The 22,102-nt window shown below is 38.7% G+C and overlaps 1 protein-coding gene across 2 annotated transcripts in view; it reads right to left on the bottom strand.

Moving 5' to 3' along the window:
* Window positions 1-22,102, bottom strand: part of STK32B (serine/threonine kinase 32B) — a 182,993-nt gene that overhangs the window by 16,018 nt on the left and 144,873 nt on the right. For both annotated transcript variants that reach the window (XM_067297180.1, XM_067297181.1), the window contains 5 exons: window positions 13,551-13,654; window positions 10,071-10,187; window positions 8,813-8,938; window positions 4,642-4,773; window positions 3,800-3,864 (listed from right to left, as the gene is read on the bottom strand). In XM_067297180.1, coding sequence (XP_067153281.1) covers window positions 3,800-3,864; window positions 4,642-4,773; window positions 8,813-8,938; window positions 10,071-10,187; window positions 13,551-13,654 — 544 coding nt within the window. The remainder of the gene's footprint in view (window positions 1-3,799; window positions 3,865-4,641; window positions 4,774-8,812; window positions 8,939-10,070; window positions 10,188-13,550; window positions 13,655-22,102) is intronic.

Below are 22,102 nucleotides of genomic sequence, written 5' to 3'. Positions count from 1 at the left end.
GGTGGATGAACGTGATCCCTTTATCGAAGCAATGGGGCATCACAGGAACCACCGTTGACTGAGGTCATAGAAAGACGTTGGAGGATTCAGTGGCCATTTTGCAGACGCAAAAGCAGTATTTCTTCCCTTCAGGTCTTGCAGAGTTCCCAGACTGTCTGGGGGCATTAACTGTGGTGAGAACATCCCTAGCTAAACTGAAGCACAGAACTGCACCTGGACTTCTCATCTATACCTGCTATTTTTAGTACTTGGAACAAGGTCTTTCACTAATACAAATCATAAAAAAAAGCTTTTGTTTCATATTCTGGAAATGTCTCTGTTTGATACATTTCTTTTTCTTTTTTTTTTTTTTGTACAAAGAAACTGGAAATAGTTGGTCCTCCCTCTATTCCTAGTCATCTCTCCAATGAATTCTACATATCAACACAACAAATTGTGCAACCAACAGTTTTTAAATAAATATGTATAAATCTAACTTTTGCTACCACTTGCTGATGATCTTCTTTGGCTTCTTGGCCAGGAAGCTCTGTACAGTTAAATCCAATATACAAAAAAAACCCCAAACCCAAAAAACCCCTAACATCACCACTCCAAGACCTCCTTTCCTAGTTCCTAGGAAAACAAAACATATTTGCTCCATTAGTCTGCAGCGTACGTTCATGCTCTCTGACTGTATATGCCATCCTATGTCTTCATAATTCTTCAGATCTTTCATTCAGTCTCATAACTCTTCAGTCCATAGACATCAGTTAAACAATAGTCCAAAAAAATTAATTGCATTCAAGGACAGTATAAGACTTACTGAAAAAAGGACATTGCCTGAATTCCTCTGGTAAAGCCATCTGGGAAGAAAAACAGGCTTTTTAACTGAGCTCACTCATTTGAATGCTGGGCTTAGCTAAAATGGCCTCTGTCTTCCCAGTGCAGTCATCTTGCTTAAAGCATTTCTCCTATAAATACCAGTTTCCAGTTATTTAACTGCAGAAGAAAATAGAAAAGCTAGAATGTGCACATTACATCTTTGCCAGCATTAACTTGCACTGTGAATTTACTTCAGTCTCTTGAATGTTGCATTTTTTTTCAGCCTAGTAAGCCCTTTCTTTAAGTCTTACTTATTTACTTATTTACTTACTTACTTTAAGGCTTACTACTTCCAAAAGTTCCATTTACCTTCCTTTAACTGCAGTTTAAAAGTTCCTCATTGTCTCCTGAGCATCTTGAAAAGAAAATAAATATAGCCTATTTCAAGATTTGTGATATCTGGTACAGGATGAATGATATTGGTGAGAAAGAGAGACAGTCTAGAAGTACCAGCAGGATAAATTCAACAAAAACAGATTCTGCTTTTTATAGCAAATATTTTACTAGTATTGGATTGCAAGATATTGTGGAATCAGATAAATTAATACTGTACCCTAACTATGCCATATTACTACATGCCTCCATGTTGCTTGATTAGAAACACCTGAAAATTTTCCTAAGCTCCTTCTAATTTGGGAATTCTCATCTTTTCACTTGAACGATGGGCTAAATTTTTGATCTATACTTTCTTATGATTTACACCTTGTTCTGTGGCCACTGAAGCAGACATAGCAGAATGTTTAAATCACAATAAAATGTGGCTCTTTGTAGCTGAATATAATGAATATCTAAGGAAATATGGAGATATTTTCAAACAGCTAAAATATATAAGCAATTCTGTTCTGTGCAGAGGAGCATGGAGGGATATCTAAACATACAGCTGTGTCAATCTGAGACTGGTTTAAAACCCTGCTTGGGGTTAAAATCTAGGCTAATGATATGATCACATACTGCTGGGTATTGTGTTTGTCGGAATAGTTCATGTCTTTTGGAATTGGCAACTGTTCCTAAGAACTTGGCTGGTCATGCAGCTTTGGAAATGCAGGTACATACATCCTTAAGAGTTCAGAAGGCTCTAAGAAAACCCACTATGAATTATGTTGGCATGTACTGCATAGCCTCTTCTTCTCTGCAGTGTGATGATGTCCATGTCTGTCAGTGCTCTTATTTTGTTACCTTTAACTAATTCATTTTACACTTAAAAAATGTTACCTTTGCTTCCCCTATTAATTAACTTCATTTGATTTTTCTTAACTTTTCTATACAACTCTATATTATTCTTCAGCCCTAGTACAATTTAAACAGAAAAATTATCATGAACTGGCTTAAGACAATGCGGGATCTGTTGTAGGTCTATTTTAAATATTTTTTCTTTACCTTGCCAAAGCCAATCAAGTAATGACTGAAACATGCTATAGTGAAGTGCACGTGTTTTAGCTTTCTCTTCCTTTTTACTTTAAACATCTCCTTGATCTCTCATCAATCCCTCAGAGTCCTCTATAGCTTAAATTGTTACTGTGGTTGTGCAGTCTGAAGAAAGGGAAAGAAAAAATCTTTGTGTATTATTAAAAAAGATTTAAGAATAACAAAGCAAAATCATGTCAAAAGAAACTGTTCAATACAGCAAGCATATGGAATGGGATTTTGACAGTGTTTTACAAAATTAAATGTTTTATTTTATATCTCTCTCAGAAATTGCAATACACTGGGTTTCCTTGAGATATCAAGGAAATTTCCTTGAGTAGGTGAGAGGGTCATATCTGGGAATGAACTAGGTGCATGAAGAACTTCTTAGAAATAATTAAATTGGTTATCAATTCAAACTTTTTCAAAGGTGGTTATATTAATCTTAATCTTTTTCTTTTTATGAGTTAGTAACTACTACAAAATTCAGGCATTCCCTATTTCGTTGATACCAGAACTGACTCAGAGAAGTTCACCAAGGCCTCTGAAAATCTATGAGCTGACATGTGCTGGCTTTTCTTGTTTGCATGCAAAAATCATGCAAAATGACATTAAGGATCGATCTGACATTGTTTTTCCTTGTAAGTCCTTGCTGTAGTTTCAGAGGAATGTGGAGCAGTCAGCAGGGGGGCATGGAGGCGTCCCACAGGTTGTAATGGAAAAGTGGGGTGATCCAGGGCATAATTGCCTTAATGACGTGGCCTGAACGATGCAAAGCTGACAATCACTGTGATTGTGATTCCCAGTGATTGATTGACAATCACTTTCCCAGTGATTGTCACTTTCCCAATGATTTCCCTGAATATACTTGGATGAAGGTGTTAAGAACTATATCTTTAATACAAATACACAACTAACAGGTTGATAGTGGCTCAAACGCAAACACAGCAAACTACATAAAATCCAGTATATCAGTAGGACGAAAATCTACATTCTAGGGATTCAGACTTGTGTTTCTACTGCTTCTGGCTAATGTTTAGACTATGAAGTACTTCCCTCCTATTGGATACACTTTTTGCTTAATATTTAGGTCTGTTGAAATAACTGATATTGAAATAACGTGTTTTATGGGATGAAGTACAAATAGAGTATCCGCTTCAGAACACTGCAGTTCATATAATTAAAATTTAATGAGTTATCACTTCCTTTGGCTTTGTTCTTGTGAAAAATCAGCTCCTTGTATTATATTCCATCTGCTTAATTGTTAACAGTTTCTCTGCATATTGTTGGTGACATTTGCCTTATCTATCTAACATACTTTCGCTTATAAGCACTTCTGCTTGCTTTTGGAGATGGGAGAACTACAATATCAACACACCAGAGACTGTAAAAGGAGGAAATCAATGGAAATCCAGTCTTTTAGCAGCTGCTGCTGTGATCATTAATCACTTTTCTTAAGACTGGGAGAAAAAAAAATCATTCTGAAATTAATTTCAGTAGTAAATGCTAAATAGGCATTAAGGAATGCACTTACTTCTCTCTGTTGAATATGATGAATTCTTTCCTAACGGTTTCCAAGCACTGCTGCAGGTGTACGTTCTTTAAAAAACAGCATGAATAGGTTGATTAAAAATGACAGAAAATCACAGGCAAAATCACAACAACAGAAATGATACTGAACAAAACAGCTTATGAATGAACACTATCAAGAGGCATTTTGCAGATTCTTCAAAGGTACACACTGATAGCAGAATCAATCTTTCTTTCTTCCAGGAGATGTTCCCCACAAAGAATCCCTGAGGATTTTTATGTCTGACAGCTCTAAGTTTGCATCAGCATTCACAATCATTAGAAGTAGCAACAGAAACTGTAAAGCCTCACTGAAATGAAAATTCAAGTCTGGAAAGTAGTTATTTCTTAATCTTCCTGAAAGTTTAGACTGTATATACAATGGGTCTTTCTACATGGGGCACATTAGTAAAGACTGCACGAGACAGCTTTAAAACATTTATAAGTAAGGAGTTTGTTCACTGCATACTTTTCATTTTCAGTACTAGCAATGAATAAATATGCCTTATAACTATCTGCTCATGTGTGGGAAGCATATTTGCCAACTGGCAACAGTTTTTCATACTTTAAATGAGCATTCGTGAGAATCTTAAAAATGATTATAGTATAAAATGCTGTTACTTTTATGACTGAAATAAATGGTTGCTTTTTATCTTGCTTTGGAGATGGTTTATGCAGCTATATATAAAATGACACACATGGAGACCAAGTCTATTTTTGGAGATGATAAAACTGGACTTAACTGATTATGTCCATTAGAGAAAGTACATGAGATGCCATTGACTGACACTGCAGACCCCAGCTTACCAGTGGGCAGCCTTCTTTAGCTCCATCTTTCGATTTGTTTTTGGCAAGTCGCTTTTTCTTTTTATGGAGAGGTTTAGACTCTAAAATCATCTCTTCTAGTTCAAACGTTGGATCACAGTTCAGTCTTCCTTTCTGGTACAAAAGGATATAAAGTTATTCTTTGAAGCATTATTGCATTTTTTGGTTTGTCCAATCAGCATTAATAGCATTAATAACAATCCAGCTTCCCAACCACAACTGCAAAATGAAAACTCTTTTTCAGGCCTGGAGGAATGCTTGAAGATTAAATAACAGAGTAAAGATAAAAATCACATTATAAAGCAATTACAGAACATTAGATTCTCTTCCTAGTTATACACAGATGTACTTTTAGAGTGACTCCAATCATGTTACTCCAATCAGAGAGAGGAATCTGCCTCAAAGAATTCATCCGAACATAAATCAGTATTGTAGAACAGAAACAGTAACTGTAACAGTGCAGGAAGGATGGGAAGTGCCCCTAAGACCTTATTGTTAAAATGTGTATACCCCCTTGTGTTTCTGAAGGGCTGCAGGTGGGTTCAGGTGCCTGGATACTACCCAAGATACCAAACGAAGGAGGGGGCTGATCTCGGGTTCTGTACATAAACAAGCTCAGACTCATTCCCATGCAGAATATCTTGCTGTATGCTGTGGTGAGAGAAACTAGTGCCAGCATATGGAATAAATTTCTGCATCAGAAATCTTGATCTTGTTCCTACTGCACTCAAAGACAAGCCTTACCTACAGCAGAATGGTTTGCTAGTATGAATAGACCAGCAAACTGCCCTACTGAAGAAAGCACCTGCACTGGAACAATAACTATTTTTTGCTTGTAAAGTCTATTACAGTTCCGCAAACAAAACTGTCCTTATTAGAAAAAGATTATTAGAAAAGGATTTCCTTGCCTCGTATAACAGGATCTAATAGTAAGTTGGTCATGCATGCAATTTTTTTTCCACACGCTCAATAAACACTGCTATGCTTATGAATTTTAATTGCTGATCAGGTGAGAGTTTTAAATAGGAGCTGAAGGTTTCTTTGTGGTTTTCCAAAAACAATAATGATGATTGAACTGTTACTTGTATTTCACTATTTACAGTATGTTTAAATGACTCAAAGCTATGGAATTACTTCATGTTAGCAAGTTGTAGTCACCATCTGCGCTGTGGAAACTCATGATGGGAATGGTTTTAGCAGAGTCTGACTGCAAAAAAAAAAAAAGAATTATAGCCAATGAAGTTGTCGTTGAAGATCAAGTCCAGCCATCATCTAATGTTTTTAAGGAATTTCCAATGTGACTGCTGTTAGCTGTTTGTCACCACTGTTTCAGTTTTCCTATATGTAAAATTGTAAAAAGGGATAAAGCCAACTATACCTATTCCACAGAGGTGGTAATGGTCAATTAGTTAATATCTGTACAGGGCTTTGGATGTATTAATGATATGTAAATTGTAAATAAAAAACATTTAAATGTAGGAAGAAGTTTATTTAATGATTAGAGCTACAGAGATTCACCTATTTCATAGGGTAATAGGAAAAGGCTGATGAAAAGGAGGAAAGATATTCCCACTTATAGGTATTTCCAACTTTGTGAGCAATTGAGAACTCGAAACCGTGAAAAAAAATCAACAATCAAACACTGCTACAGACCACTGTAGCATTTTGGATCTGAAACATACGTTCATCTGTCAGAGGCATTGATCCTTTCTTTTTAGAGTTTTTCAAACTTCCTTTCTAACTTATTGATGCTGTGGTGATGTTGAGTATGGCAGCCTTGTACTATCTCTACAAATGTGGAAAGGTGTATTTTCAAAAATCAAGTTGCAAAGTCTATGCCAGATTTTTCTAATCTAAATTTCCATTCAAGTAACTATCTGAAGTTGTCAGGTTTTTGAGAGCACCTAGCATCTTAAATTGTGAGGAATAAAGAATGACAAAAGTTTGCCATCTTCAGTCAGCAGCGTTTATATCTCCATTGAGTAAATTCAAAAAACTGCCTCTATTATCTTTTTCCTTCATATTACGTAAATGTTCTGGATTCTGCATTTTTTTGTTGATTTGCAATGCCTGAACCAAATCTCAAAATTCTCTGTTGCATCAGGAAGCCATTGTTTAAACAGGGTGATTGGAAATACTATTTCTACATGGTCATTTCCTTCCTTAATTCTGAGATCTGTTCAGCACAAAAGGTTACAGGAGGAGTACGCTATACCTTGAATTTTTTCATTCTGTTCATTAACGTATTACAGCCATCTCATGGCAATATGGACTGTTCCTCTCCTGTTTAGGGGTGAGAAATGAGGCATGGCCAGAAAGTCTGTGAAAAAGCTTCAGCGGAACCCAGTACATTTTTAAAAAGTGACTAGAAGGCATCCTAATTGCTGGATGGGTGTTTTGCGCCTCCTATAATGAGAACAACACGCGCTCTTCTCGGCTCCTCAATCGCTCAGTGCGTTCCCAGAGGTTTGCAGATGCTCTGACCCGCACGGCGCGTTGCTGCAGGTGGGGCTCAAGGGCAGCGTGTTTCCCCTGGACTGCTGGGAGTTCGGGCGCACCCTGTCACTGCCGAGCCGGCAGGACTAAGACAAGCTGTGCATAAATTGCAGATATTGTCTAGTAACCGAAAGCACTAGGCAGTAAAACCACATCAGGAATCATTTACACTAGTTGAGGTGTCCTGCACTGAAATATTTGATTTAGAGATCACTGCTTACGTACTGGTTCCCTGCAATGTCCAGATACTGAAAGTATATAAAACACTGCAAACTATAGTATATAAAAGAACTACAAAACATATATGACTCAAAGCTGGATATAAAGAAACTAGCTAAACTCGAAAGAAACACTTTTGGTAGTTAAGCAAGAATGATGTTCCTAGAATTAAACTACTGAGGAAGAAATTAAACTGTGGGGTCTCCTACCACAGACCTCTCACATGATGGCAGCCGGTCTTTTAAAAAGGGAAGAACAAGGAGAGGGTAGGCAGGTTTCTGACAGTAATGACAAACACACCTCAGTTATAAAACCCTCCCCACATCCCAGGGCATGTTGGCTTCAACTCACCCTCTCACCCAAAGCCTAAATTAATCAGTGTAGGTTATGCTGGGCTCAGAGAGAGAAAATTCCCTGGAAAATGCCTGGCCAAGCTAGGTCTCCTGAAATAACAAAGTAAATGTAAAAAAAAGTTATGCTAGAGAAGACACTTTTTCTCTCACCTTCTCACTTGTTTTCCTAATACACCTGATCAACCAGGTGGAACAAACCCTGCAATATCAGCCTCTAGCCCGAAGTGACTGATAGAGTTTTTAATATGACTTTTAGATTAATCCGAGTGGATAAAAGTCACTTTTCACTCCCATCCCCGTCAGTTTTATCAGGAACTCTAATATACTCCTGGATGGGGAGAGAATCTAGCTATCCCTGCCTTCCTCATTTTTTTATCCATGGTTGCATAAAAAAAGTATAAATAATCCTTAGTCTGTTACAAATGTTTAGAGAAGAATTATGGCACAAACTAACTTCTATGACTTGGCAAACTGGAGAAACATTTTGTCACCAAAGTCCTTGCTTTTTATTCATGGCCCTCAAATCCATTCAATTTATGGGACACTTTAAACAAATGAACAAAACAAAAACATCCAGAAAATACCAGCAAAACAGAACCACAAACCAGAAACCACCAAATACCCTAACAGAATCTGAATTGCCACAAAGGAAATAGGTAAGTCCTTTGAAACAGTAGGTTTAAGGTGAAAGAGGATCAGCACACCTGAATATTAAAAGGTGTTGCAAATGTTATTCAGATGCATAGCTTTCAGACTTGCAATGTTCTTGGTTCTCTTCGGCTCAGAGTTAACATTGACAATCATTTGTTCTATCGTAGCTGAAATGCAAAGTCTGGAAAGTGTTTTTTATTTGAAAGAAAACAAAGAGAGAGCCAAGGTTAATTAGTTTTTGGTTTGATCTAATGAAATCGGCCAAACTTTCTCTTAGCTATGTCTGAGTATGTGGAAGCAGAATCCAAAGTAAAGCTTTTGTCAAGAGAAAATCACTGAAGAGCAATAAATGCAAGTGTCTGTTAGTAAACATTTAAAACAACGGTGATAATTAAAGTTGGAATTTGCACAGTTCAGCTGGAATATTGACTTACGTTAGGAACAAAGCCTGGGGTCACAGCTTTCTCTAGAACAGCATCCCAGTTGACGTCAGCTAGGTATGGAGAGTTTTGAATGTCTGTAAGACTTGAAAGACGGCACTCTGGGTCCTTAGTGAGGAGCTGTGATCAACACAAGGCATTTTCTAAGGAACTGGATGCCATGTAAAAGAATAAATGTATCACACAAATAAATTGTATGATACACAACTTATTGTGATAAGATGGTTAGGGAATCATCTAATACCTCCTAGAAGGTCCAATCTCAAAAAATAAAAATACTAACTTAGCTCATAGGATATTAAGATAATTTAATTGCCACCAGATGGCTGTTTCAGGCCTGAAATATAGAAATGAATTAGCAATAAAAGTCTATTTACAAATACACGAGAGTCCAAGTGACATGAAACATCACAGTTCAATGCTACCCACCAATTTGTATTTAATCTTTAATTTATTGGAAGATATTATTACAGTGAGCATCCTGGCAGCAATTAAAATTAACCACCTCATTGCACCATCTATCAAAAATAGATTGCTCATTGCAGCAAACGAATTTGATCTTGTATTGCTCTTTTCACACATTCAGAAACACTTCCTGCTCAAACCATCAAGACTAATGATTTCAAATACCTAGAAGGGGCAAATGAGCCCTGCAGTATGGCCAAGCAAATAAAACAAATGAACACATGGGGATGTTAGGAAGAAAGCAAGTTCCAGGGTCAGGATGTGTGCCAGAAGAACACCCATTTTGTAGCTACTGACATATAGCATAAGATGGCTGGACTTTTGTTATTGCAACTGTAGCAACATGGCACTGGGAGAGATACAGCCCTTTTCTAAGTACACTTGCTGGAAATCTTAGCAGAAATTCAGAGGGTATAATGGTCCTTCCTTCTCTCTCCCACATCCACCATGCGGGCTGAAGACAATGGGGCAGGGGCCTAGAGCGGAAATCACTGATTCCCAAAATTCTTTTATTAACATAAACATGTTTTAAAATAAACAGAAATATTAGATTTCTATTTCTTCCAGGGCACTGAAAGACCCGCGTCTAAGCCAAAGAATAATCTAGCTTTTAAAGAGATAATACAGCATCACCAACATTCAGAAAAGCCTAAAAATAAGCACTCTTTTACAATCCTTGAAATTTTAACTGCGCAGTTTCTGAGCTGTGTCTTGCTTGTATAATGCTTGCCCAATTGTTGGAGGGACTGCTGGAAGAGGGAGGAAGAGAGGACTTTATCTTTCTTACCTTTTTCAGTAATGCTATCATGCCCTTGCACCATGTGGATGAGTAGTGAACTCTTTCTATCTTGAACATGTTGAGTATCTCATCAATGGGGGTGGCCGAATGAATTTCATAGGGCCTCTGGGATAAAGTTAAATCAATATCAAGTCAGCAAGAACAGATAAAAGACTAGACAATTCATGTTTCCCTGAGCTCAGCATTGCTTATCTTGGAAATATTGAAACACGAAAGCATCTTATAACAACTTTGAGGCTAATCCTTCTTTGTGGGTGTGTTTTCCTTTGGTTTTAATGAATTTAATTACCTATAGAAGCATTTTCTCTTCAGATTTTTCTTTTTATAAAAGGAGTATCTGATATCAGTTCAAATTAGACAGATGAATAATTTTGTTCTTGTAGCATTCTATGTGATATGTGGATTATTTATTATTTTGTACTTGTAGTAGTAGAAAGTACTTTGATCTAAAGTGACAGAGTGCAATAGTGCTAGCTTGAGGAAACTTTATCATCCTTAATTTTCCACGGAGTAGAGAGAAATTCAAAAATGTAGTGCAGGCATACAAAAAAATCTGCCTAAGAACCACAGTAAAAAAGTAGTCTCTCTCACTTATAGCCCTCCTCAGTCGTCTTTTTTGAAATCTAAAATTAACTCATTATATGGGCCTATAGATGACATGAACCTGGTGTGCTGTGTTTGCAGTTCCTGAATTCTTCTATAGGTGAGGAGAAGCCCAAAGCTCTAAAGTGCTTTGTGAAGAATGCTGTGATCTATTCTTGATCAAATGTAGCATTTGGAAATAAAAGGATTCCTTATAATTTAGGTTCTCATTAATTATTATGAACATATTATTTGAAGTCGTGTATTTGTAAAACAAGTGATTAGAATGATACTCTACACTGACAGAATTTTTCACTGCCTACCATTCTGCTCAGTTTAATCAGTAGGCTCAGTTAAATTCTTGTTGCCTCTCTAAGCAGTTAGTACAATATTTTAGCTGTTGTCTGTTTGAAATCATAGAGGTATAGGAACAGGCTGACTTGTGTTGTGGTGTGCATCATGCAGTTTAATTTCATGGAGCTGGGGAAAAGAGCAACATTCAGTGCAAAGTTTTAGAAACTGCTGGTTTTTTGTTTGTCAGATACTACTGTGAATAATCGAGAAAAGGGTAGGGCATCTTAGCACCATTTGCAACCTGCTGCAGTGGTTGCAGCCCTGTTTCCAGCCCCGTGTTTTTTCGGCTGTCTGGTGGCAGAGAACAAGGCAGCAGCCACAGCTGCACTGTGCGCGGCTGCAGCCTCCTCTGAGCAGAGTTCCAGCTGGTAAGAGCAGAGGCAAAGAAGAACAAAAATTCAGCACAACAGAAAGCAAATCAATTTTACCTAGCGCCCCTTGAACTCAGGCAGGTAGTTTCTTATGCTACCCAGAACTCGGAGATGGAAAATGTTCTAAATAACCTCATATTTTACCCACTCTTCCTTTTCTTTCTGTGTTCCTCCCTTCCTGCCTTGTTGTTCCCTAGCACAGTGGTCTCCATGCCCAGGCTGGAGAAGGTCGTACCCAGGAGGTTGGCCCAGTGGCACTTCTTCTCCTTTCCCTGGGGTTGGCTGCACCCAGCGCCCCGGCCTCTGCTCCTGCGGCCGTGGGATGCCTTGTGCCGCCACCGAGCGAAGCGCCGAGGGAGGCGGAGGAGGCCTGGGCTGCCTGCCCACAGCGTGAGCGTGCAGCCCCACGCGCGCCAGCTGCCGCCTTGGCTTCAGCACGCTGCCTCAACCCCCTGCTACGTCCCTTGTCATCACTTCTGCTGGCTTAGGCCTCGTCTAGACTAGAAAAAACTTAGAATTAAAATTTAGGGGAAAAAATACACTTTTTTTTCTAGCCTGTAGAAAGGCGTGGGCTGCCAAGCCACCCTCTGGCTTGCTCAATGGGTAAGAACCACTCCTCGGTGCAATACAAGCAGCTGGCTGGGCTGGCTGGAGCAGCGACAGATGGCAATGTTTTTATTTAAAAATTGGTTTGATTCAGCCTCCGCTTTGCTTTGCCCCTAGATGGATAAACTTATTCAGAGAAGACTGTTGATCTTGGCAAATGGATACCGCTCTATATAATTTTTCATTTATTAAAGTAACTAGGAATCTTTAGTGATTTGTATTGGGAGTTTGGCTTTACTTGCACAATCATTCATTATGCTCCTTTCTTGGAGAAACCCACTGGTGAAAAAGATTGATATTAAAACAGCATTATGTTCTTTCAATTTATTATACGTGCAGCTAGTACAACCTTCTGTGACTAGGGCTAAGTATGTATTTATCATTGCTAGACCTTAACTGTTCAGGTTAAAATACTCCATACTGGGGACAATGTCAACCTAAACACTCAGTAATTTTTCAGAACGATGGTACCAAAAAATTGCAAAGACCATTAAAAAAAAAAAAATTAATACTCCTGTGCTTTGAGAGCAGGGACTGAGATTTGGCATGGGAGAGGTCTTTGTATCAGGAGTAGGACCTTTGCCATTCCTATGGAAGTTCAAAATAGTTTGGCCAAATATTAACACTTTGAAAAATCTGGTTTTATGGACTGAAGTAACAATATGCATGCACTCTGAAACTTAGTTTTCCTTCTAAAAATGGGGATAATAATTGTTCTTTATTTTATTTTCCTTTGTCTGTCATTCCACATGAAATTGTGAGATCTTTGTGGGCTGGATTGTCTTACATTAGAAAGTGCCTAGCAGGACAGGGTAGCAGCACTGTGCTAGTGTGATATAATAATAAATACTCTTCCCTTAAGTACAGCATACCATAATGCAATAAAATCCTTTTCCAAAATAGGAATTAAATGTAAAACCCCCAGCTACGTAAGCTAAATATCATTACCCTGAAATAGTATTTAAAGTATTATTTTCCATAGGGAACAGTAAATAGTTAACCAACCAACTTCAATCCTTTGGACCAAAAGGGAAAAGAGTTTTCCATTTTTTTATGTGAAATTTGACCGTGCTTAGGAAGATCTTTCATTAAGCTTATTCAAATAATTGATTAGATAAGTAGTGAGTGCACTGGCATATAAGCATTTTCTGAAGTTGGGCCAAATATCTTAGGATATTATATTAGCTCTTTTAGGGTATTAACCAAGAAAATCAAAAATATAATAAAGACTCAAGTTACTTAACTTCTATATAGAAAAATACCACTGCTTCCAATTCAGCATCATCAAGCAGCCAGTAAAAATTAGGTTTTTTTCTTAGCACACACCAAAAGCCTATGTCCATTTTAGGTAAACTGTCATAAAGTAATTGAGAGTGGGGGAAACCTGCCCCAAAACGTTTTCAGTTGGGAAAGGTTCAAGACTGCATTCCAGACCCAAACCTCAGCCTCATTCACTCAAAGTTTATCATGAACGATAGGCTCAGGCAGACACTGCAAACTTTTGGACTTCTGTCAGGCAATGCATTAAATAAAAAACAAAACCTCATGTTCTTACCCAGCCCCTCAGCAATTCATATGCTGTAATTCCTAGTGACCACCAGTCTACAGGGTACGAGTATCCTGGGCCACCATCCATAAAGGCCTGGAATACTTCCGGAGCTAAAACAATAAACCAAATCAAACAAAGAGCGTTATATTAAGGTTAGACTATAGATCATTATTAATATTTGTATTTTGAAAATGAATAAGGATGCAATTAACTGGAATTAAAGGCATTTGTAAACACTGAGTTTTCAGGAGGTGGTTTCAGTGCCTTAGCTCACTGGCAATGAGTGCGTTTGTACAACGAGCTGAAGTGTGCTTTGCTGCGATGATGGAGGAGCCCAGGCGGTGCAATGCTGCAGCTGAGTTCCTCCCTCGGCGTATGCAAGACTCCTCTCTCACGCCGCCCTTCCAAAGCAGGGATCCCTAAGTGTGTATCTACACTGGGTTTTGACTAACCACACAGGCAGAGCTGGGCAACGAGACAGAAGTAGAGATGGCCCACAGCTTGATATCCAAAAGACAGTGACTTCATGGCCAGCTTTCAAATCAAGCCCTGTACTTTATCATCTGGGTTATGTGCTTCTGGGGATCCTTTGGTCAGGGTTTTTCAAAACCACTAATTTTGTATACTAATTTCAACCCGATTTGTTTAGGTTTCATGTTATATGAATAAAAATAAGTTATGGGAGGAGAGTTTCTTAACTGGAATGTAACTTAGAATATTTACAGTAATACAAATATTTACTGGGACAAATATTTGAAAGCAAGATGATTCTTTATGATTGATGGAGGTGCTGAACATAGTAAATCCCAACCTCGCTCTACATTTGGATAGCATTAATCAAAGGGATTTTAAAAGCATTTAACATAGGAAAATGCTAATTAAATACAAATCCTGACACTGACTGTATACTGTGAGAAACTCCATTATGACTGCAAATAAACACACTGTCAATAAAGTAATAACTACCATAATAACTTTCCTGAATAAAAAGAAAGATCTGTTCAAAACAAAGATCCACTTGACTAATTTCAGGAAGAAAGAGGTACCAAATAATGCCAGTGTAGTTTCTTCTGAAAACCACATATAAATAAGATAGGATATGAAATGAAATGAAAAATCAGTCATGCTTTCCTAATTATTTTATAGCCTAATCTCAGTACACTTTGTGAAAACAACACTTTCCCTGGGGAATCTCTAGACAATACTATCACCGACCGTAACATCATGCTAGTTTGCAATTACCAGGTGAGTCTCTTCCCTGGCTGCAATACTGAGACTAATGCACCACGTTACCACCTGATTGCCATCTCATCGCTTTCTAATGTGCATGCTGCAATGAATAATGTAGCCTAGTCTCACTTCAGACTGGCAGCTTGGGATTTGACTCTGTATGGCATTCAGAGAAGTGCCTTTAATTAAAGGAAAGACATTCCTTCCAGAGGAGTTTTGCAGTCCTTGAGTCATTATGGATGGCATCCTAACAATTTACAACTCAAGCATTGAGTTTAGAAAGTCCTGAAGAGCCAAATCTAACAGAGGATTTTGGCATCCATGAATGAGGTGTGGCAAAAATTCTATAGAATAAATAGCAATATAGAATAAAAAGCAATGAATGAATGAAAGTGGTCCTGCACTCTCTGCCCAGCATCTGTAATTATGTGCAGTAGCAGAACTGCAGGCACATAAGTAAATGTTTTTACCAGGATATGTGTGACTGGAGAATAACTAAGAGTGGATCTCAGGCAAACATGAGCTTGTGCTGTGATCCAGGGGCTCATGAGTCAGCAGTGCCATAAAAAGTTGTGATGCTGCATTAGCTCAGTCTTGCCTCCAGCTAATATAGCTTAACTTGGCATGCATCCACTTCAGGTCTTGTTTGTATTTGGCTGGGGCTCTTTGTAGACCGAACTTACTTGCATAGGGCCCGTCTATCATGTAGATATATGCTAAATGGGTTAGCCAGGTTTTTCTGCCTTACTTTTGTGGAACAATGCACCTAAATTCTGCCACTGCATATCAGGCTCCAAAGTCACGTTTTGAATATCATCATAGGCATCTAGCAGTGAAGGGTTATATTAGTTTACTTTATTGACCCACATTTGTTATGGCTTTTGCCCACTATGCCTAAATGATGTATAATGTTTCATTAAAGAAAATAGCCTTGGTGGACTTGCATTACTCTGCTAAATAGGTATAACATTGGTTTCACTCTTTATTTTATAAGTTTAACATTGTAATAATGTGAAGGATCATTATTCGATTTCTGTGAGGGAGAGACAAAAACACTTTATTGATGTAACCTGCAACCCTGACAGAATGGTGCAGCTTTTTTGCTAATTCATTGACTGAGTTATCCACTCCTATTGTATCTGCTGGGTTTAAAGCTTCAGCATCGACTCACCCCACATTAAGCAGATCAGCTGAATATGCTTCTTGTTGCAACAGAGTCCAGCGTTTTGAGACTTATTGAAAGGTGCTCTTTTTTCTCACCTTAAGCTGATGACAGTGTCCTTAGATCACAGAGCATTCAGCCCCCTTTTTTTTAAAGCAGATAAGCACTTTTTCCCTGCTTTAGTAATATTTGCTGTTCAGCTGGACTGTCTCTCTGCATTTAAGCAACTTCAGGGAAACCTCTATAAGCACCCACTTCACAAGATGAGGGAACACTGGCAGAAGGTGCAATATCCTTGACAGTATGCTACGTACTGGTTTATTCATAGGGTGACAGCTCAGCCCCACTGAAGCCAAAAGACCTTTTTGCTTAATTTAACAAGGCTGTAAAATACAAATCTTACACTGAGCGTATGCTTAATGTGCCTAAAAGCCTTTCTGATCTGAGACATTAGGTGCAAATGAAGGCCTCTAGCCTGTACGGCAGACTTTTGCAGTTTGCCTGCTTCAGGATCCTTGCTCAGTTTCAGAATCATAGCATGATTTTACAGAAAGAGAGCAGATCTTCCAAGTGACGTGGGTTAGCCAATCTCTGAAGAACTACGGCTGGGAAATACAGAACATAATGTTATAATTTGCCATAAGAAATAACTATGTCAGGAGAACAAATTCTGAGTACACACTTATGGGATTAAAGCAAACAAAAAAAAATCTGAAAAGAAAGTTAAAATATTGCACTGATTTTCTTCAAGATTATTATTAAAATAGACTATTTATAATCTTTTAAAATTTGAGTTTGATCTCTGGACAGCCATCCTGCAGCTTGAGGTCTGCTTTGGGTAGGCTCTTTACAAGGATGATAGGATTTGGGCTTGCCAGCTTGGAGCAAGCTTTGCTGTGTGCATCCTCTCTGCACACATCCTCTCTCATCAAAATTTCAGATTTAGGATGAGAAGATCTCCTATATCTTTTATCCCTGTGCACTCACCTAAATACATGAATCCTGCCTGAAAAGGTTCATTCAAATGAACATAAGTGAGAGACTGCATGTAAGAATGAGAGAGTTTCAGATCTTTTTCCTCTAGCAACATCTATTAAACAAAGGCTTTTTAGGAAAATATGTAGTTTTAATACTGGGCCTGACTCTGCAGATTCTTCCACCTGAGGTTTGTAGTTACTGTCATGCATGGTTAGAGTGAAGTCAGTGGAAGTTTGCATGGTGGAAGTACAGCTTTTAAATAGTGAAACTAAAATATTTGGTAGCAAGTCTTCCGAAGAGTGAGTTCAAAGGCAAGTGGAAAAGTGATGCAATCCGTAGGTCTTACAGGTGAGTCCCTGTGAACAAAAGTTTTTGACATAATGGAGGACTGCTTTACTAGAGCTGCCCAAGAGGCCTTCAACAGTTTTAGCCTGGTCTGGCCTCACAGCTCACCCTGCTTTGAGCAGGAGGTTGGACTAGAGACCTCCTGAGATCCCTTCCAACATGAACTATCCTATGATCATATGAAGCTAATAAAACTTAAGTGACCAGCTTCTACCTCAGTCCCTCTGAGTGGGGTGACAAAGAGGTTTAAGGCCAGAAGTCTTAGTGAGATCTTTACAGTGTCTTCCTCCTGACAGCCCCTGCCCTTCAGCCATGGTCATCATTGGCTACCCCAGCTCTGAATGGCCAACACCAGCATCCCTCCACCGAGATGCCTCCAACTTTCTCTTCAGCTGATGATAGACATATTGCTCTACCAGTCTGATACCAGACTGGGTAATGCAGCACCCTCCTCTGGTTAGGACCCTGCCTTTCAGTGCAGCTGACAGCAAGCTATTTGGTAAGGAATCAGCAAGTTCACTGAAGTTTTATTAGAACAAATTAGAATTAATTGGCCACACTCCAATGCAGAACACTGCTGCTCTCCGTAGAACTGAAAATCTAAATGAAAAAGCTGGATTTTAAAGCATAATTTATATTGGTATAACTGTCATGAAATTTTATGGTAGCTTTTTCTCTCCCACCAAGCTATACCACAACTTTTCCTTAGTAAGTAGTAACAGGTACATTAGGAGACACAGCTCCTTTTAAAGGAAGCAGACAATATAAACCGCATGGCCTCTTTACCTCAGATCACACAACTAGAAATAGTTACGCAAAGTGCTGCGAAGTTTTGAAAATCCACATCTCAGAGGCAATGAAATCTTCTGGCCTAGGCAAAGAGGAACTACTCTTTATGGGTGACAAAAGAGTATGACCAGCCACCACCTTTCATACAAGGCTTCAGTAACTAGAAACACAGAGCATTTCAAAATTAAGCAAATGTCCAAGCTAGGACATCTGTGCTAACTTTAACAGGGGCAAGTGATAAGATCAGGAATATTTCCCTGGCTTGTATGATAATGAACAAATGTGCATGTTTAGCTTCAACAATTCAGCAAGTCAAAAATCCTCTTTTTTATTTTTCTGTTACTGTTCCCTCTTTTTCTCCTAATATCAGACTTTCAGTTTTTCACTGATTTTTACCTACTTTGCTTTCTTGAAAAATCACATGAATGAACTCACTTTTGTGCTACATCAAATGTGCTTCAGTGCATCCCACGACTATCCCTAATATGTATTTCCAGTTAATTTTTTTTCAACAAAAAAATTAAAATAAAATCCTCTTCAGAGTTCTGTCTTCCAATGTTTTTGGCACTGTATCTTTCTAGTAATGCTATAACATTGTAGACTGTCTCTGTACCAATATCAACATAAGTGCAAACAACACAACCCAAATTTCAGTAACTTTTCATACTGTAAAAGACAGCATTTTGTATGTAGAAGAAAAAGCTTTTAAGTAGGGTTTCTAGGAATCTGCTGAATGTTCATAGGTACCACTTAACTGCATAGCACTGCTAAGTGCTCCAGGTCTCTGAAATTCAGGCCATTTTAATTTATTACTCAATGGTGAGTTTGAAAAGGCTATCCATGATAAAATGGTCAATTTGTGGTCTATCACTTAGAATGGTCAGCATAAAGAATAGCTGCTATCATTTTTGATGGAGCATACTGGTTTAATCATAAAGACAATTTATCAGACTAAATCATAAAATGAAGGGCTTGGAGTAGCTCTGACATGAATCCTAAAGAGCACAATGTGAAGTTTCTTCTCTGATGAACTGATTTAAGTTTCACTTGCTTAGCAAGCACCTAATCAAAGCATGCCTGGTGTACTTGCATAGCACCACACGGGAGTCTGACAAGTGTTGATTAAGGGAGCTTACAGAGCTATTACTTACTCTGAATCACCTCTGACTTCCATTGGACTGCTCTGAAACTTTGCAAAATCAATGAGAGAGAGCACAGTGAAAAGAAGAACACTCTTCTTCAAATGGCCTTTGCTACCTACTAACAAATCCCCTTGTCTGCAGTATGCTTAAGCAGTAATGATAGCAGTGCAAAGTGATTCCTGAAGATCAGTCATCAGCTGTGAGGAGATGGTGGCCCATGCATAGCTAAATGTTGCAAACCAGAATTGGTCATTAGTTCCTACAAAATGCCCTTTGCTGAATTTATCAATACGACAAACTGACAGTAAAATAAAAAACAAAGCTGTAGTGGATTGGCCTCAAATCTTTTGAATGATCGGGTTTGGACGGGCATGTCCAAAGCATTGCTCAGGAATGAAAGCCCTGACATTAGTCAGGCAGATGGCCAGTTGGAGCTCTCAATAGTTTGTTTATGTAGTAAATAGCAGACACCCTGCATGTTGGTAAGGGGAACTGGAAATCTGTGGTGTATGGCAGGGACTGCAAAGCCATACACTCTGCTGGTCACGTAGCAAACCCATACCTCAGTGATGTGGGTTTTACTGAAGTGTGAGATTTCATAGATGGGAAAATAGATTCCAGTACCATTAATTGAGGTCTAGCATGATGCCATGCTGTTAGGTATCATTCTGCTTCTTTGTATTATTCCCAAACCTTGTAACCGCCCCCCCCCCCCATACAATAGAAACAATATAAACAATATTTTCATTGGCCAGCACAGGATAAGTTGTTAAAGCTTAGACCTTTCCAAATTCTGAATGTGTGAGTGATTTGATGTATATTACATGTTCACAGATTAGCTACATGCCTACACCTTGCTGAGTCAGGCTTAATGGATAGCAGACTGATTTGTCTAAATAAAAAGTGAACTTGATTTTGACTGAACAGGTTCATTGAAATGTTAACAGCTTTCTCAGCAGTCTGATGAGAAAATATTAATTTTCACTTTTCTCTGAAAAATAAATTCAGAGAAGGTCCATAATTCTTCTAGGTCATGTTTTAAATAGAAGGCAGGAATCAAACTATAGTGATGGCAAGTGATCTGATATTTAGAGGAAAAGCTGTTTGAAGAACAAAATGAAAGAAAACAACTTTTCTCTCCCTGAATGTAAACATGAACTTGGTAAACTGTTGATTTACCTCCTAGAGCTTACTTTCTCATGTGCTAAAAAGGTCTAAATTATAATGGACAGCTTCCTGTTTCAGATCTTTCATGTAGCAAGCTGCTAACTTCTGTTGTATAAGGTAAAGTGCTGCTTAAAGTCTGAACAAAGGTAAAGTGCTGCTTAAAGTCTGAACATGTTGGGCTGGCAATTTTCTAGTGTGAGATCTAAAGCTGTTATAGCAATGTGACTGATTTTGTACCTTTATTCACATAATGTGCCACAGTAGTTTTAATACTCATATTTAATGCAATTATTCAATCAAAGTAAATATTTTACGTACTATTACCTGTATACAGACATTACATTTAGAATGCCTTATTAGTCTGCTATATATCTATACAACCGCTCTTGCATTTGTTCACAGAGTGCTGTCCTCAGAAAACCCTCTGCATTACTTAATCACTGAACTTGTGGTTGTGCAGAGAAACTCTTACTGCAGAAACTCTGGCTCAGCCTCGGAGAAGCAGCCTTGTACGGCTAGTCCTGTGGAAATCAGCCCGACAAGGGACGTGTGACGGCCTCCTACTACTGGATACGTAATTATACAGAGGAAATACCTTCCTTATTCCATCAAAATGCTCACAGCAGCTGCAGTGTCACAGGTTTGCTAACAAGCCGTTGAAGTGATTGCGTCCAAAGAAACCCACGTGCTTTTTGGGAGATGGGCCTGGTGTAGAGACAGTAGCAGTTCTGCCCTGCCACTGAAGCCAAGTGGCCTTGGGAACTGAGGATTTGCACAACAGAATTTGTGAATATGTATCTGATTTACAGCTACTGTTTGACACTCCAAAAGCACTAAGGTGCTCATGCCTCACATATTCCTACCAGGCTAGCAAATATCTTTGCCTCAGTTTATGCATGCAAAAAACTGATAATTGGAGGAGTTGCACGACTTGACCACAGAATACAAGTTATTCAGAGACCAGAAATGCCTTGCTGGGCTACTGGTTGCCCCCTCTCCTACCTCTGCCAGAAGTTAATTCCCCTCAGATTTGTCTGTGGACCTGCATATCGGATCAGGCCCTTCGGTCATTTCAGTTCAAATTGCTTGTGTGCCTACTCTTTAATGTCAGAGCAGAGCCAAAACCTGAATACCCGCTTCCAGTTCAGTGCTCAATCCTCTGAGCTGCAGTGGTCCTAGCGCAGGTTGCACAAACCCGTCAGTACAGGGGAGGGTGTTTTTTGGATACCTCAGAGCCTCACACATCCCCTCTCACTTCTCGCTTATCAGAATAAGGAGAAGCCTCCGAGCTCTCCCCGGCACCATGCTATTTTCCTGTGACCAAAGGCCAGGCAGAGACATCCCCAGGGAAACTCTGCAGATAGGCAGTCAAACCCATCATGCCCTGCAGAACAAGAGGAGGATTTTTAAAAACCTGAATACTGACCTAACTGCTCAGATAGGAGTTTCAAAGCACTACTTAATTTCAGAGTACTGTTTAATTTCAGAGCACTGTTTACTATGAATGCAAATAAGGCAAAGGTTGAACACTTCTGAAAATCCAACCCCAGATTTGTGTCTGCTGTATTATAACTACCTCAGGAACAAATTTAGCCCTGCAGGATATTTTTACTTTACCTGTAAGGTTGACATCAGGACATCCACTAGTTTTTTTCTGACTTCAATAGCACACCCACACAGTATTAATTAATATATATGGATGACTCATACACTTTAGATGTTCAGTAGGCCTCTGTAAATTCACA

Source organism: Apteryx mantelli, chromosome 5 (assembly GCF_036417845.1).
Source record: "Apteryx mantelli isolate bAptMan1 chromosome 5, bAptMan1.hap1, whole genome shotgun sequence".
Taxonomy (NCBI): Eukaryota; Metazoa; Chordata; class Aves; order Apterygiformes; family Apterygidae; genus Apteryx; species Apteryx mantelli.
Note: the sequence above shows the minus strand (reverse complement) of the source record. Positions and strands in the feature narration are given on the sequence as shown.